Raw genomic sequence first — 17769 nt, forward strand, 5'->3', positions numbered from 1 at the left:
TAAAATGAGAAGAACGGTTAAAAAAAACTTAGGGGGGCAACTGAAAGGGTAAAAACTGTACAACAGGCATGGATGCTGTTCAAAAATACCATCCTGGAGGCCCAGGCCAAACATATTCCGTGAATTAGAAAAGAAAGACGGAAGTCCAAAAGACAGCCGGCGTGGTTGAAAAGTGAGGTGAAGGAAGCTATTAGGGCTAAAAGAAACTCCTTCAGAAAATGGAAGAAGGCACCGTCTGAAAATAACAAGCAGCAGCATAAGGAGTGTCAAAGCAAATGCAAGGCGCAGATAAAGAAGGCCAAAAGGGATTACGAAAAAAAGATAGCATTAGAGGCAAAAAAACATAGCAAACATTTTTTTCGGTATATTAAAAGCAGGAAGCCGACAAAAGAATCGGTTGGGCCGCTGGATGACAGAGGGGTAAAAGGGGCGATCAAGGAAGATAAAGACGTAGCGGAAAGATTGAATGAATTCTTTGCTTCGGTCTTCACTGAGGAAGATTTGGGTGGGATACCGGTGTCGGAAATGATATTTCAAGCGGACGAGTCGGAGAAACTTACTGACTTCACGGTAAACCTGGAGGACGTAATGGGGCAGTTCAGCAAACTGAAGAGTAGCAAATCTTCTGGACCGGATGGTATTCATCCTAGAGTACTGAGAGAACTGAAAAATGAGCTTGCGGAGCTACTGTTAGTGATATGCAATTTATCCTTAAAATCGAGCGTGGTACCGGAAGATTGGAGGGTAGCCAATGTAACGCCGATTTTTTTAAAAGGTTCCATGGGAGATCCGGGAAATTATAGACCGGTGAGTCTGACATTGGTGCTGGGGAAAATGGTAAAGGCTATTATCAAAATTACAGAGCACATCCAAGGATATGGATTACTGAGACCAAGTCAGCACGGCTTTTGTGTGGGGAAATCTTGCCTGGCCAATTTACTCCATCTCTGACCGTCTTCAAATCTAAGCTAAAAGCCCACCTTTTTGATGCTGCTTTTAACTCCTAACCCTTGTTCACTTGTTCAGAACCCTTATTTTATAATCCTCACTTTAACATTCCCTTATCTTGTTTGTCCTGTTTGTCTGTCCTAATTAGATTGTAAGCTCTGTGAGCAGGGACTGTCTCTTCATGTTCAAGTGCACAGCGCTGCGTATGTCTAGTAGCGCTATAGAAATGATAAGTAGTAGTAGTAGTAGTACTTCATTTCTTTGAAGGAGTAAACAAACACGGGGACAAAGAGGAGCTGGTTTTTTTTGTTACATTTGTACCCCGCGATTTCCCACTCATGGCAGGCTCAATGCGGCTTACATGGGGCAATGGAGGGTTAAGTGACTTGCCCAGAGTCACAAGGAGCTGCCTGTGCCTGAAGTGGGAATTGAACTCAGTTCCTCAGGACCAGAGTCCACCAGAGGCGGTTGATATCGTGTATCTGGATTTTCAAAAGGCGTTTGACAAGGTATCTCATGAAAGGCTACAGAGGAAATTGGAGGGTCATGGGATAGGAGGAAATGTCCTATTGTGGATTAAAAACTGGTTGAAGGATAGGAAACAGAGAGTGGGGTTAAATTGGCAGTATTCACAATGGAGAAGGGTAGTTAGTGGGGTTCCTCAGGGGTCTGTGCTAGGACCGCTGCTTTTTAATATATTTATAAATGATTTAGAGATGGGAGTAACTAGCGAGGTAATTAAATTTGCTGATGACACAAAGTTATTCAAAGTCTTTAACTCGCGACAGGATTGTGAAAAATTACAGAAGGACCTTACGAGACTGGGAGACTAGGCGGCTAAATGGCAGATGATGTATAATGTGAGCAAGTGCAAGGTATTGCATGTGGGAAAAAAGAACCCAAATTATAGCTACGTCATGTAAGGTTCCACGTTAGGAGTTACGGACCAAGAAAGGGATCTGAGTGTCGTCGTCGATAATACACTGAAACCTTCTGCTCAGTGTGCTGCTGCAGCTAGGAAAGCGAATAGAATGTTGGGTATTATTAGGAAAGGTATGGAAAACAGGTGTGAGGATGTTATAATGCCGTTGTATTGCTCCATGGTGTGACCGCACCTTGAGTATAGTGTTCAATTCTGGTCGCCGCATCTCAAGAAAGATATAGTAGAATTGGAAAAGGTGCAGCGAAGGGCGACTAAAATGATAGCGGGGATGGGACGACTTCCCTATGAAGAAAGACTAAGGAAGCTAGGGCTTTTCAGCTTGGAGAAGAGACGATTGAGGAGAGACATGATAGAGGTATATAAAATAATGAGTGGAGTGGAACAGGTGGATATGAAGCGTCTGTTCATGCTTTCCAAAAATACTAGGACTAGGGGGCATGCGATGAAACTACAGTGTAGTAAATTTAAAACAAATCGGAGAAAATGTTTCTTCACCCAACGCATAATTAAACTCTGGAATTCGTTGCCGGAGAATGTGGTGAAGGCGGTTAGCTTAGCAGAGTTTAAAAAGGGGTTGGACGGTTTCCTAAAGAACAAGTCCAAAAACCACTACTAAATGGACTTGGGAAAAATCCACAATTCCAGGAATAACATGTATAGAATGTTGGTACGTTTGGGAAGCTTGCCAGGTGCCCTTGGCCTGGATTGGCCGCTGTCGTGGACAGAATGCTGGGCTTGATGGACCCTTGGTCTTTTCCCAGTGTGGCATTACTTATGTACTTATATGCCTGAATCATGACATGCAAGAAAAATATATTTAATACCGGCATCATAATCAAAAGTACTGATATTATACAACTAAAAATGCAGTGAGATATAAGTCGGAAAACTGAAATAAAAAAAGAATAATAAACAACTGTGAAATTAACCAATTTGAAAAATGTACTTTACTCAGTGAAGAGGAATGCCAAAACAAAAACCAGTTGGGGAGTGATGTATGACTTGCATTCACAGTGTTTAAAATCTATTAGTGGAGGAGTGGCCTAGTGGTTAGGGTGGTGGACTTTGGTCCTGGGGAACTGAGGAACTGAGTTTGATTCCCACTTCAGGCACAGGCAGCAACTTGTGACTCTGGGCAAGTCACTTAACCCTCCATTGCCCCATGTAAGCCGCACTGAGCCTGCCATGAGTGGGAAAGCGCGGGGTACAAATGTAACAAAAATAAATAAAATAAATTACCGCAACTCAGAAACTGTCCCACTCTAAGGTTGGTAGATAAAACTGCTATAAGAAACATAAGACATGAGTAAACAAAAAATGGAAAGAGCCTAAATGGAACCATTTGGCACAAAAATCTCTGGATAAAATAGAATTAGAAATATACTTCTTAAGTGCGAAGAATCCTAGAGCCCTGCTGCAAGGAATTCATTACAACAAATAACCGCCAAAATAAAACAAAAGAAACCGTGCATGCGCGTTGAAGTGAATTTTAGCTGTGTGAAACGTCATTGAGTGATGTAGCTTGCTCTTTCAAGTAATGCTGAATACCAGTTAACAGAAGACGCTAGCTTAGCAGGGTTTAAAAAAAGGTTTGGATCATTTTCCTAAAACAAAAGATGGACTTTGGAAAATCCACTGCATATTCTAGGATAAGCAGCATAAAATCTGTTTTGCTGTTCTGGGAGCTTGCCAGGTACTTGTGACCTGGATTGGCCACTGCTGGAAACAGAATACTGGGCTTGATGGTCCTTCAGTCTGTCCCAATATGGCAATGCTTAAGTTCTTATGAGGTCAGCAACCTCCTACACCTTATCTCCAAGCAGACTGTTCCCTCAGCACAGCACATCTGCAAGTCTCTCCTGAACCGCTGGATCCAGGTCAGAGACATGCAGCCATGAGAGTCAGCACATCATCACACCCATGGTGGAGAGTCTGGTCGGAACATCAAAATTATCAGTAGCGCCCATGGCCAGATATGTTCTACACGCCATCTGCTTTTTTGCCAGCTGGCAAAGCTCTACAGCCTGTTCTTAAGGGAGAGATTCTGCAAGACTCAGTGTACTGTTAACCAAAGACTCCAAGTATAGGGTCATGTAGAGCTGGTAGCACTGGATATGAGCAACGACCATCAAGGACTGAAAAGTTTTCTTCCCAAGAGTCCAGTGTCCTGGCCTCTTTACCTGGGGGAGCCAAGGCATGAGACCTGGAACTTCTAACCCATTTGAGAGTGGATATGAGCACCATAGACTGGTGTGGCAATTGTGCCCTCTCAAATCCAGAAGACTTCTGGATATGGTATTGCATATATGCCTTCTTGGGTATGACCTGCACTGAGAGAGATTCCCAGTTCTTCATCAGTGCTTCTTTAAGGATAGGGTGCAATATTATAGTGACTTCTTCCTTAGGAGGTAACTTATAACCCAGGACAGTTAACATCTCTGTCCTGGGCTCTTCCACCATCTCCAACTTAAATGAGATGGCAGAAGCCATCTCCTTTACAAACCCAGTGAAAGAGAGTCCCCCAGGTAGGAATTTTTGTCTCTCTTGGGGAGGGGAGGGATCAGAGGATATTCCATATGACACCTCCTCTGAGAAGTAATGTAGATCCTCCTTTGACTCCCATGAGCGGCCCCAATCAGACTCTTCAGCATATTCAGACTTAGCTGAGTGAGTCTGCACTGGCCTCGGCCCAGTGGTTCTATGTCCAAGCCCTGAAGAGCCCCAAGGTACAGCCCTACCTTTAGACTCCGGGGAAGCTTCCTACCCTAACTTCGAGAGTGGTACTGTATGCATCATTGTTGACACCCTTTGATGTGCCGGCATTGAGGATCTCTGGAATGGCACTGAAACGAGTCCCAGTGGAGGACTGGAACTGTTCCACCTGCAGCAACTGTGCCAGCTCCTTTCTGAGCTGGGTTCAGAACTGCTCATCAAAAGCGAGCATCGCCAATGGTGGGGGAGCCAGGAAAGAGGCAGTCTGGGGAAGTGTCTGCGCTGAACCAGACACAAGAACCAAGCAGCTAGGTGACTTGCGTACCGGCTCCTCTTCCAAAGAGGGGGAGCACTCCTCTTGGTGCCAGCGCTACTTGGGTATTGGTGATTCCGATGCACCGGCACTCCTGACATCATGCATCAAGGAGGACCGGTGCTTATGCTTCTTGGGCTTCCCCCGATGCATAGAATCCCAGTCCCTTGGTGCCAATGAGGACAACATCACGCTCGCACTTGGCCTCGGCTCCAATGCCAACCTGTCCCGGGGACCTCCTCAGTGTTGATGCACTCTCAGTGGATGTAGAAGTCTAAGCAGCCATGGAGGTTGATGCTTCCTGTACCGATGTCAATGTATTGGTCTTCAAGGAACCAAAAGGATGCTCTTGTTGAACCTTCCGTGACCACTGAGTTCTCAACTGTGTCTTTAGGAGTAAGGCTCATGGTCATCTCCAAGGCACTTGATGCAACAAGAGTGCGGGCCTGTGACAGAAATCACCACATTACATTGGGCATACTTTTTGAAGTCACTGCAGTCTTGTGAGACATCGAAAAAAGAATCACAACTAAATTAAACTCCTCAATCTTGAAAGGGCCAGCATTCAAATTAAGGTTGGTGCTACAACCTAACCACCTAGCCACTCGCAAAAAAACAAAGGAAACTTAAAAATTCCACAAACACTTGAAAATAAAAAGAGGTAAAATATAATAAACAGTAGAAAAAAAACCCCGCAAAAAACCCACATGGGAAGGCACTCGCAAACAAGTAATATGCACACTGTAAGAGAATACAAAAAGTGACCTCCCTGCTCCACAGAAAAACCTCCCTGCTCCACAGAAAAACGAAGTCTGAGGTACCATGCTTGTATGTCAGGCAGGATGGCACCAGCGCATGAGCAGTGGGAAGCTGTTAGAAGCTTCTACATTACTCGCTAGTCAGCGTCTGTGCTGGGCTCCGTCAGATGACATCACCTAGCTGTGAAAATACGAAGGCCTGCTTGTCCTCGGAGGAACACCTTTTTTCCCTGATGTAAATAACCTTACCATAAGTAAGCTACTGTGTACCTTTTCTAACATTTGGATATCTTTGATGAGGATACCCAAATGTAGTACAATTGTGGTCTGACAAATGCTTTATACAGTGGTACGTCATATCCTTATTCCTGATTTATACCTTATCCTTTACTGCATGCAAACATGTTCCCAGGCATGGCTGCTGTGCAATTCCATCTACTTATTCCCAATGTTATCAGGTTTCAAAGTCCAATCTTACCAAGTACTCAAACACCAGTGTTAGGGATTTCTCTGTGTGCACAATATCATGCAGCGTCACTATGTTGGCATGCTTCAGATCCTTTAACAAAGACACTAAAGAGAAGAGAAAACAAAAACAAAGTGAAATTGCTTACCCGTAAAAATGGTTCTCTAATAACAATTGCTTAATAAAACATATGATTCAGACTTGTCCCATGAAACAGCCTCCCAGCTTGATAGTTTGGAATTTTGAAGCTTTTGAACCAGTTGCCTGGAAAGCAGGCAGATATCAATTGCATCAGGCCAGGCAAATCCCGAGGACCCTTCCTAACCAAAACCTATAAGGACTCAGGAGCCCTTTTACTAAGGTGCGCTGAAAAATGGCCTGCGGTAGTATAGATGCGTGTTTTGGGTGAGTGCAGAATTATTGTTCAGCGCACCTGTGAAAAATGCCTTTTTAAATATTTTTGCAGAAAATGGACGTGCGGCAAAATGAAAACTGCCACACATCCATTTTGGGTCTGAGACCTTACCGCCAGCCACTGACCTAACGGTAAGGTCTCACGTGGTAACCGGGTGGTATTGATCTACGCACGTAAAATGTTGATTACCACCCACGCGCTAGAAAATAAAAATAGTTTCTGGTACGCGTATCGGACTCACGTCAAACATGAAATTACCGCAAGGGCCATGTGGTAGCAGAGCGGTAATTCAAAACTGACGTGTGTTAGGTGCGCGTAGGCACCTACGCAGCTTAGTAAAAGGGCCCCTCAGAATACAACTCTGTATTCGGGAGGTCGCTGTGCATTTGAATCCACTGAGATGCTGTTATTAGAGAACCACAATTACAGATATGCAATTTCACTTTCTCTAGTAACAAGCAGCTTTAAAGGACTCACACACATAAGAATTTCCAAGGCCACTCAAATCTGCAAAAATCTGTAAAAGGATCATTTCATATTTTTTCCAGGTCCAGTGGTTACCTACTGAAGCTCAGATTTTATTTAAGTGCTTAATTTTTGCCTTTGAAATCATTTATGGAAGGCCCAACTACATACAATAAACCAACAAGCAGATACAGTTGTTGAAGCACTGTATCAGTTATTAAAACAAATAACCTGATGTGGCTACATTTCACCCACAGGCTGCATCAGGGGTAAAAAACTGGGTACATAAACAAACACAAAAATTAAAATCATACAGAGTACACAAATAATACTTATTTAAAAACATGCAAATAAATTAGAATAAAATTAAGCTATAAAACTCACCATTAATGAAAATGAAATTAATATTAAGCTAAGAAATTATAAAAATAAAAAATGTGTGTTCACAGTGTTTGCCTCATGCACTATCAAACGCTAAAAACAGACAAATAATGAAATTACTCTAAAAATTATTGACCACCCTTGTAAGAAATGTATGCTATTGACATATCCAGTTTTAAGTGCTAGTGGTTAGAGCTGTCACAAGCACAACAACTTTTCACAAGCAGTTACAGGAAAATATTGAAAAATCATACAAATGTTATTTCAGTGCTTATAGCCAGTTATCAGATTCTCACATGCAAGACAATATATGATTTCTCTAACATGTTTAAAAGAGCCAAATAGGACACATACCTATTGAGGAATCTAGAAAAGCTTTACCCAAATAGTCAAATGCAATCCACACAGCCAGGAAAAAAAACTTGCCTTATAAAAAAAAAAGCATAGGTACTAACATGATTTATCTGTTAGTACCTATGCTTTTTTTTTTATAAGGCAACTTACAACATTATTTTTAGTAGATTTCATTCAAAACAGAATGCATCTTAATGGGAGATCTGGGAATGCTGCCAAATATTTTGGATGCATCAAAGCTATATAGCGGAGATTGGGTGGCAGCACCAGTGGTTGGGAGACGGGGCTAGTACTGGGCAGACTTCTACGGTCTGTGCCCTGAAAATGGTAGATACAAATCAAGGTCAGGTATACATATAAAGTAGCACATATGATTTTTTCTTGTTGGGCAGTCTGGATGGACCGTACAGGTCTTTTTCTGCCGTCACCTACTATGTATGTTATGTTACTATTTGTTGGTCAGACAAATAACTAAAAAGGCTGGCTCCTCCCATGACCAAAGGGCTTGCATTTGGTCGTTTCTGAGATGGGTGTCCTTGGTTTCCATTATCGCCGAAAAACAGAAACAACCAAGTCTAGGGACGACCATCTCTAAGGATGAACTAAATTTCAAGATTTGGGCGCCCCAGACCGTATTATCGAAACAAAAGATGGATGTCCATCTTGTTTTGATAATATAGGTTTCTCCGTCCTGCCATCGGGACGTTTTGCGAAGACGTCCTCAGCAAAACTTGGGCGTCCCTTTCGATTATGCCCCTCCATGTGGATTAAACCAGAAGTTGGATTTATCAGTTTTTCTATAATTACCAAATGGGACACATTTTTATGAGATGATCACAGGGTTTTTTAATTTGTTTCATTGGATGCTTTGTGTATTGGCTGTCATCATAATTTTTAATATATGTTGTTGATTGTTTTACTGTAACACTGTTTTAAAGATTATTAATCATTTGAGGCAACATAGTCTGTCATTTTGTGATAAATAATTTTATCAAATATTGTTTTTGAATGTTATTAGCAAATTATTTAGTTATGTTTGATTTCAATTTTATTGTGTTTTTGTATTCAGTATGTTAATACATTTTAGTCATGTCTTAAGCCACATTATCCTTCAGCCTGTTTTTGAAAATATCTTACCATTTTTGTTATTTTTAAGTTATTCAGCATCAGTATCAGCACTCCCTAGGCATTTTTTAGTGTGTTTGCATCATTGGAACGCAAAACCAAGATGGCTGCCGGAACACATACATTTTCAGACTTTAAATGTGATTTTTTAGACTTTTTTTGCAGCAGTTTTTGCTAAAAAAAAAAAAGTTTGTGATTCTAGGAGGGCACACTTAGCTCCATCGATTCCCACCATTATTTTTTGAATTTGACATTTTTAAAATGATAACTTTATTCTGATGTTTTTGGCATTTTTTAAGTAGAGAGGAGTTTCTTAGTAATTTAGTTTTGGTATTTACAAATAGCAACTATATTTTGCACAGGATTGAATTTCTATAAGTTTTTATGAGTATCGTGAACTTTAACCTTTGGAGAAGCATATAAAGGGCCTATTTATTAAGGTGTGCTAGTGTTTTTAGCGCGCGCTAAACGCTAGAGACACCCATATATTGCGCAGTTTAGTAAACAGGGCCCAAAGTTAGTTGCTTTATTTTGCACTGTGTTGGTGGGAATAAGCATAGGATAAAAGTGAAAGGGCACAGACTCAGGAGTAACCTGAGGAATGAGTTCTTCACTGAAAGGATGGTAAATTCATGAAGTACCTTCCTGGTGGAGGTGGTGGAGATGAAAACTGTATCTGAATTCAAGACAAGTACACTGGGGGGCCCCTTTACTAAGCCGCGTAAGCGTCTACATGTGCCCAACGCATGTCAAAATGGAGTTACCACCCAGCTACCACGTGGTTCTTGCAGTAAAGCAAAGATACTTACCTGTAGCAGGTATTATCCGAGTACAGCAGGCTGATTATTCTCACAACTGGGTCGGCGATCCGCGCCAGCCCAGGACCTGGCATTTCACATAGCAAAAAATTTGCTAGAGCCTTCTGAGCGCACCGCGCATGCTCCGAGTGTCTTCCTGCGCTGCTGCACTCCTCGGTTCAATAAAGAGTAAAAGAAAGAGGAGACAACTCCAAGGGGAGGTGGGAGGGTTTGTGAGAATAATCAGCCTGCTGTCCTCGGAGAATACCTGCTAAAGGTAAGTATCTTCGCTTTCTCCGAGGACAAGCAGGCTGTATTATACTCACAACTGGGGTATCCCCAGCATCCAGGCTCATCCAAAACAACAAAGTTTGGTCAATTGGGCCTTGCAACGGCGAGGACATAATATAGATTAACCTAAAACTATATACAACTAGCTAAGAGTGCAGCCTGGAACAGAACAAAATGGGCCTAGGGGAATGGAGTTGGATTCTAAACCCCAAACAGATTCTGCAACACCGACTGCCCAAACCAACTGTAGTGTCGGGTGTCCTGCTCAAGGCAGTAGTGTGATGTGAATGTGTGGACTGAAGACCATGTTGCAGCTTTGCAAATCTCTTCAATGGAGGCTGACTTTAAGTGAGCCACCGACACAGCCATGGCCGTGACATGGCCCTCCAGAGTAAGCCCAGCTTGGGCATAAGCGAAGGAAATGCAATCTGCTAGCCGTTTTCTGATGGCGACTCCCTCTTGGGATCAAAAGAAACAAACTGGGCTTCATCCGCTCCATGTAAAAGGCCAATGCTCTCTTGCAGTCCAAGGTGTGCGTTTTCCGATGGAGACTCCCCTCCCGTTGGGATCAAAAGAAACAAACAACTGGGTGGACTGTCTGAAGAGCTTTGTTCGCTCCATTTAAAAGGCCAATACTCTCTTGCAGTCCAAGGTGTGCAAGCTGCTTTTGCTAGGGTGGGCATGAGGATGGGGAAAAAATGTTGGCAAGGCAATGGACTGGTTCAGATGGAACTCCGACACCACCTTCGGCAGGAACTTAGGGTGCTTGTGGAGGACTACTCTGTTGTGATGAAACTTTGTATAAGATGCATCCACTACTAGGGCCTGAAGCTCACTGACCCTACAAGCTGAAGTAACAGCCACCAAGAAAATGACCTTTCAGGTCAAGTACTTCAGATGGCAGGAATTCAATGGCTCAAAAGGAGCTTTCATCAGCTGGGTGAGAACAACATTGAGATCCCATGACACTGGTGGAGGTCTGACAGGGGGCTTTGACAAAAGCAAATCTCTCATGAAGCGAACAACTAAAGGCTGTCCAGAGACAGGCTTACCTTCTAATTGCACTAAGGTGAACCCATACGGAGTTGGTCTTGAGACCAGACTCTGATAAGTGTATAAGGTATTCAAGCAGAGTCTGTGTAGGACAAAAAAGAGGATCTACAGCCTTGCTGTCAAAAACCAGATGGCAAACCTCCTCCATTTGAAAGAGTAACACCTCATTGCGGAATCTTTCCTGGAAGCAAATAAGACCTGGGAGACACCTTCCGAAAAATCCAAGGAAGTGAATTCTAGACTCTCAACATCCAGGTTGTGAGAGCCAGAGACTGGAGATTGGGAACTAGAAGTGACCCTTCATTCTGAGTGATGAAGGTCGGGAAACACTCCAATCTCCATGGTTCTTTGGAGGACAATTCCATAAGAGGGAACCAAATCTGATGTGGCCAGTAGGGCGCGATCAGAATGATAGTTCCGCGGTCTTGCTTGAGTTTCAACAAAGTCTTTCCCACCAGAGATATCGGAGAATACATGTACAGAAGGCCTGTTCCCCGGCCTGTTCCCCAATGTAGGAGAAAGGCATCTGACGCTAGTGTGTCATGGGTCTGAAGTCTGGAACAGAACTGAGGGACTTTGTGATTGATTTGAGTGGCAAAAAGATCCACCGAGGGGGTGCCCCATGCTTGGAAGATCTTGTGGGCAACACCCATATTCAGCGACCACTCATGAGGTTGCATTACCCTGCTCAGCCTGTTGGGCAGACTGTTGCTTACGCCTGTCAGATAAGTGGCTTGGAGAAACATGCCGTGATGGTGCGCCCAAAGCCACATCTGGATGGCTTCCTGACACAGAGGGCGAGATCCGGTGCCCCCGCTTGTTGGTGTAGTACTTCGCAACCTGATTGTCTGTTTGAATTAAGATAATTTGGTTGGACAGCCGATCTCTGAAATTCTTTAGAGCGTTCTAGATCACTCGGAGCTCCAGGAGATTAATCTGAAGACCTGTTTCCTGGGTGGACCATGCTTCCTGAGTGTGAAGCCCATCTACATGAGCTCCCCACCCCAAGTGAGATGCATCCGTTGTCAGCACTTTCTGTAGATGAAAAATGTAGAATGGTCATCCCATGGTCAAATTGTGTCGAACTGTCCACCACTGAAGAGAGTCCCGAAAGTCTGTGGACAGTTGGATGACATCTTCTAGATTCCCCCGTAGCTTGATACCACTGAGAAGCTAGGGTCCATTGAGCAGATCTCATATGTAAACGCACCATGCGTGTAACATGAACTGTGGAAGCCATATGTCCCAAAAGTCTCAACATCTGCCTAGCTGTGACTTGCCAAGACACTCCAACCATGGACACTAGGGACAGAAGATTGTCTGCCCGTGTCTTGGGGAGGTAGGTTCGAGCCTCCTTCATATTCAGCAGTGCTCCAATGAACTCCAGTTTCGGAACAGGAGTGAGATGGGACTTGGCATAATTTATTACATGTCCTAGTAGTTCCAGCATCTGAATAGTCATCCAAATGGACTCCCAAGCACCGTCCTTCGAGGTGCTCTTCACCAGCCAATCATCGAGATAAGGGAACACATGCACTCCCAGTCTGCGACTACTGCTAGGCATTTTGTAAATACCCTGGGAGCTGACGCTAGACCAAAAGGCAGTATGCAGTACTGAAAGTGGTGCATTCCCAGCCGAAATCGAAGATACTTCCTGTAAGCTGGAAGTATCGGGATGTGTATAAAAGCATCCTTTTAAGTCCAGAGAGCACAGCCAATTGTTTTCCTGAATCATGGGAAGAAGGGTGTCCAGGGAAATCATCCTGAACTTTTCTCGGACTAGGAATTTGTTCAGAGCCCTTAGGTCTAGAATGGGACGCATCCCCCCTGTTTTCTTCTGCACAAAGAAGTACCTGGAATAGAATCCCAGTCCTTCTTCCCCTAGTGGAATGGGTTTGACCTCATGGGCCTTTAGAAGGGCAGAGAGTTTCTCTGCAAGTACCTGCCTGTGCAGGGAGCTGTAGGAATGAGCTCCCGGTGGGCAATTTGGAGGTTTGGATTCCAGATTGAGGGTGTATCCTAACCGGACTATTTGAAGAACCCACCAGTTGGAGGTTATGAGAGGCCACTTTTGGTGAAAAAACATTAATCTCCCCCTAACTGGAAAGTCATCCGTCACGGATACTTTTATTGCGGCTATGCTTCCCTGGAGCCAGTCAAAAGCCCGTCCCATGCTTTTGCTGGGGAGCTGGAGGGGCCTTGGGTGCATGCTGTTGATGAGAACAAGCGCTGGGGCTGAGCGTGAATAGGCTGGCAAGAGATGCTGGAGTGTAACTACGCCTAGAGTAGGAATAGGGAGCACCCCGCGACCCACCAAAATACCTCCTAGTTGAGGAGCATGTAGCAGAAGGCGCTTGGTGAGAGAGAAGCCATAGTATCTGTGTGCTTCTTGATCTGCTCTACAAGATCCTCTACCTTCTCTCTGAAAAGATTATTCCCCCCCCCCCCCTCCCCAGCAAGAAACATCCGCTATCCTCTGCTGGACTGAATGATCTAGGTCAGAGACACATAGCCATGAGAGTCTGAGCATCGCTATACCCCAAGTGGAGATTCTGGATGCTACATCAAAAATGTCGTATGCGCCCCTAGCCAGGAATTTATGACACACCTTCTGTTGCCTGACCACCAGGTGAAAAGGTTCGGTCTGCTCTGGAGGGAGTGCATCAACCAAACTAGACAGTTGCCTCACCAAATTCCGGACGTGGATGCTCGTGAAAAGCTGGTAAGATTGGATACGGGCAGCGAGCATAGCAGCCTGATACGTCTTCCTCCCAAAAGAATTCAAGGTCCTAGCTTCTCTGCCTGGGGGCGCCAAGGCCTAGTCTCTAGAACTCTTGGCTCTCTTCAGGGCGGAGTCCACCACTATGGAGTTATGGGGTAAATGAGACCTCATCAACCCAGGTTCACCATGGATCCGATACTGGGAATCAGCCTTCTTGGGGATCACGGGACCAGACAGAGGGAATGCCCAGTTTTGCATAAGGACTTCCCAGAGTACCTTTTGCAAAGGCGCTGTTACTGCCTCCTTAGGTGGAGAGGTGTAGTCCAGGATCTCGAGCATCTCAGCCCTGGGATCATCCTCCACATCTACATGGAATGGGATGGCTCCAGCCATTTCCCGTACAAAAGATGAAAAGGAGAGGCTCTCAGGAGGAGACAGTCTCCTTTCAGGTGGAGGGGAAGGTTCAGAGGGAATCCCAAAGGACTCATCGGAGGAAAAGTACGTGGGATCTTCCCCTGACTCCCATGAGCGCTCCTCCTCAGTGTCGGAAAGCACCTCCCTCAGAGACCTCCAAGACTGAACCTGCCTCAACGCCGAAGACCTATGGCCTCGATGGGAATGTCGAGGGGCCGACACCCGCATGGACTGCGGTGAAGCTTCCTCCACCGATGTCAATGGTGAGTCGACCTGGGTGACAGCTGATACCGAAGCTGCAAGTGGCACCGAGCTCGGGTACCTCACCGCAGGTGGAGGGCCAGACGCAGCTCCAGCAGACAGCACAGCAGGTGCAAGCACCCCTGACGCCAAAGCAGATTGGCACAGCAGAAGTGGCATAGCCAAGGGTGGGCCCAGGCCCACCCACTTTGGGCTTAGGCACACCCAGTAGCAGCACACCTATGATGTGGCTGGTAGGAATCCCAAGCCCCATCATCCGAAAATTCCCAACAACTGTCCCGTCTGCATACCTTGTAAATAGCAGATCTTTGCCTGCAGTGAGTAGTGACTGATGCATAGTGCTCGCACCGGCCCCACAGCCTTCCCTCTGATGTATTCCTGCCTATGCGGAATCAGGAATTTGCATCAGAGGGAAGGCTGTGGGGCCAGCATGAGCAGGTGTATTAGTTACTGCTCACTGTTAGTGAAAATCTATTTAAAAGGTATGCAAGGGGGGGATGTTTGAGAGATCATATGGCATGCAGGTGAGAGATGGAGAGACCAAATCACTTTTGGGACAAGGCGGAGTTCTTCTGCCCACCCAACTTGGGCCCAGGTCCACCCAAAATTGGGTGTCTGGCTACGCCCCTACGCAACAGTCCTTCCAGAAGCTCTGGAAGCAAGGCCCGTATGCGCTCGTCAAGAGCTGCCATCGGAGAAGGCTGCGGGGCCAGTGGAGCAGTGAGTGGCAGAGTCGCCTGAGGCTTGGGAACAGGAACCGGACTGCTGAGAGGCTGACACATTGGCACCTCTTGTATGGAAGGGGAGCGGTCCTCCTAGCGTCAACGCTTCTCGGGTGCCAAATCCCTCGGCGCCCCAGAGCTCCTGGTACCGTGCGTCGATGGGGAATGGTGTCGGTGTTTCTTAGCCTTCGCTTGATGCACCTCACCGAGGCTCCTCAGTGCCGACGAGGATGACATCAAATCCCCACGTCGCCTCGGGGTTGGGTCCGACAATGGACGGTCCCGGGGGGCCTGTACAGCAGGAGGTCTCAAGGTAGGTGGAGACCCACTTGATGCCTCACTGCTCCCAGCGTGCCATGGCCTCTCAGCAGCTATGCCTACCTCCATTCCAGACGTCGATGTCAATGCCGCCGACCTCTGTTCCGATGCCAATGTCGAAGGACTGGACCGAGCCCCAAAAAGTTTTTCCCTCTGGGCTTCTCGAGCCAGTTGAGTTCTCTTTTTCATGCGAAGACAGAGGGCACAATAAGCTGGGTTATGGTTGGGCCCAATGCACTGGACACACCATGAGTGGGTATCGGTGCCTGAGATGGTCTGGTTGCACAGAGTACAACGTTTGTAGCCTTTGGGTGTCTTCGATGACATGGAAGGGAAGACAGCACCGGCTAAATCATAAGACTCAATTATGTCAAGAAAAAAGGACACAAAAATAAGGGAAGACCCAGCCGAGCAGCCTAAAAACGGCTGTACTGAAAAAGAAAGGAAACTTTACTGTGGAAATAAAATTATAAGAAAATAAAAGGAAAAATATATATATTTTTGTTTCGTTTTTTTGAAAACAAAGAAAGGGAGGCAAAAAAAGAGACTTGAAAAAAGTCGAAAAAACACTCGAAGGCTCTTTCCTGGGCCGAGAAAGGAACTACAGAAACAGACTGTTGCTCCTCGCGCAGGTGGGAAGACACTTGGCGCATGCGCGGTGCGACGCGCAGCCCGCTCAAAAGGCTCTAGCAAATTTTTTACTATATGAAATGCTGCATTCCAGGGTGGCGCGGATCGCTGACCCAGTTGTGAGTATAATACAGTCTGCTTGTCCTCAGAGAATTTCATTTTTGGCATGTGCCCAATACGCTGGCCAAAAATTTATTGTCAGACATGCGTATTGGACATGCGCCAAATGGTATTTGACACACATAGGTCCTTACCATGCGAGACTTTGCTGCTAGGTCAATGGCTGGCGGTAAGATCGCAGACCCAAAATGGATGTGCGGCAATTTTGATTTTGCCACACATTCATTTTCGGCAGAAATAAAAAAAGGCCTTTTTCACAGGTGCGCTAAAAAATGTATCAGCGCATGCCCAAAATCCGCAAGCCATTTTTCAGCGCACCTTAGTAAAAGGACCCCTTGATCTCTAGTAGATGGCATGAATTGACAGACTGGCTAGGCTATATCAGTGGTTCCCCAAACTTTTTTGGTTCGCAGCAGCCCCCCCCCCCCCCCAGGTCTCCGCACATACCCTCCCACCACACATCATGTCCAATATTTCTCCCTCTCTGCCCCATGCACCATCTCTCCCTTCATCCCTATGTCCAACATTTCTCCCTCTCCATGCAGCATCTCACCCTCCCCTTGACTGTTTGTTGTATCTCTCCCACCTACTACCAGAGCTTAGCTGGGGAGAGGAGGATGACGAAGAGCCCCGAGCTGAGCACAGGAGGGAGGCAGGCAACATGATGTCCCGCGGTTGCCCAGGACCCCAATGCCGGGCGTGGGCAGCTCAGGGGCTGTCCCACTTGGGTAAACTGGTGGAGGATGGGCATCACACAACTTTTACAGGATTCTCATGTTCTCTGCATGTAAAGAAGCCCTCTCAGTCAAAGCTGACTTTCACTGAGATGAGAAGAGCTCTGCTGGCTTACCATTAGCTCCAACTCCTCTCCATGAAATAAAGTCCCCACCTGAGGCTGTGCAGATTCTATAAAACATCACCAAGCTTTTCAATAGCCTGCCTGCTGCTTTGGAATTGTATTTAGGGTTGCCAGCTAGCTGCAAGTTTTATCCTGCTGCATGTATGAATTTGTAGTCTTGCAAACTACAATCCCAGCATGCACACTGTATTAAACTTTCAGTGCCTGCGGTACAAAATGAGAAAGACTCCTTACAATCCAGACAGTGGAAGACTGGACATTAAACAGGTTAAACTTGTTAAGATCACATCACTAATGCAGAATTAACATTAATCTTATCTAATCTTAATGTGCTCCATCCAGTGTGATGACTGCACTGATTTTTTTAAATGAGAAACAAGAAGCACTTCCAACAGTTGTACAGATCCAAGGCAACGATTCTTCTGCTAACCTGGGGGGTAGGAAGTGGCAGGCAGCGCGTGTCTGAACCACTGCCTTGGAACTGTTAAAGCAGGAACGGTGTTGGATACAGCAGGCAGTCACCAAAAAAAATAATAAAATGTACCTTGTACAGCTCCAAACTCTGGCAGTGGCAGGGCCCGAGATGCAGTGTGTGTGTGGTGTGTGGCACATGCCCTTAAGAATGAAGTCCCATCTTTCCCCGCTGCACCCCTGCGACTATGCCACGGCACACCAGGGTGCCGCGGTGCACAGTTTGGGAAA

General features: G+C 45.6%; 1 protein-coding gene across 1 annotated transcript in view; it reads right to left on the reverse strand.

The window, feature by feature from the left end:
• Positions 1–17769, reverse strand: part of LOC115472284 (cyclin-dependent kinase 17-like) — a 382263-nt gene that overhangs the window by 144992 nt on the left and 219502 nt on the right. The window contains exon 8 of the mRNA XM_030206503.1: positions 6153–6247. Within this exon, the coding sequence (XP_030062363.1) occupies positions 6153–6247 (95 nt within the window). The remainder of the gene's footprint in view (positions 1–6152; positions 6248–17769) is intronic.

This window comes from Microcaecilia unicolor, chromosome 6, assembly GCF_901765095.1.
Source record: "Microcaecilia unicolor chromosome 6, aMicUni1.1, whole genome shotgun sequence".
NCBI lineage: Eukaryota > Metazoa > Chordata > Amphibia > Gymnophiona > Siphonopidae > Microcaecilia > Microcaecilia unicolor.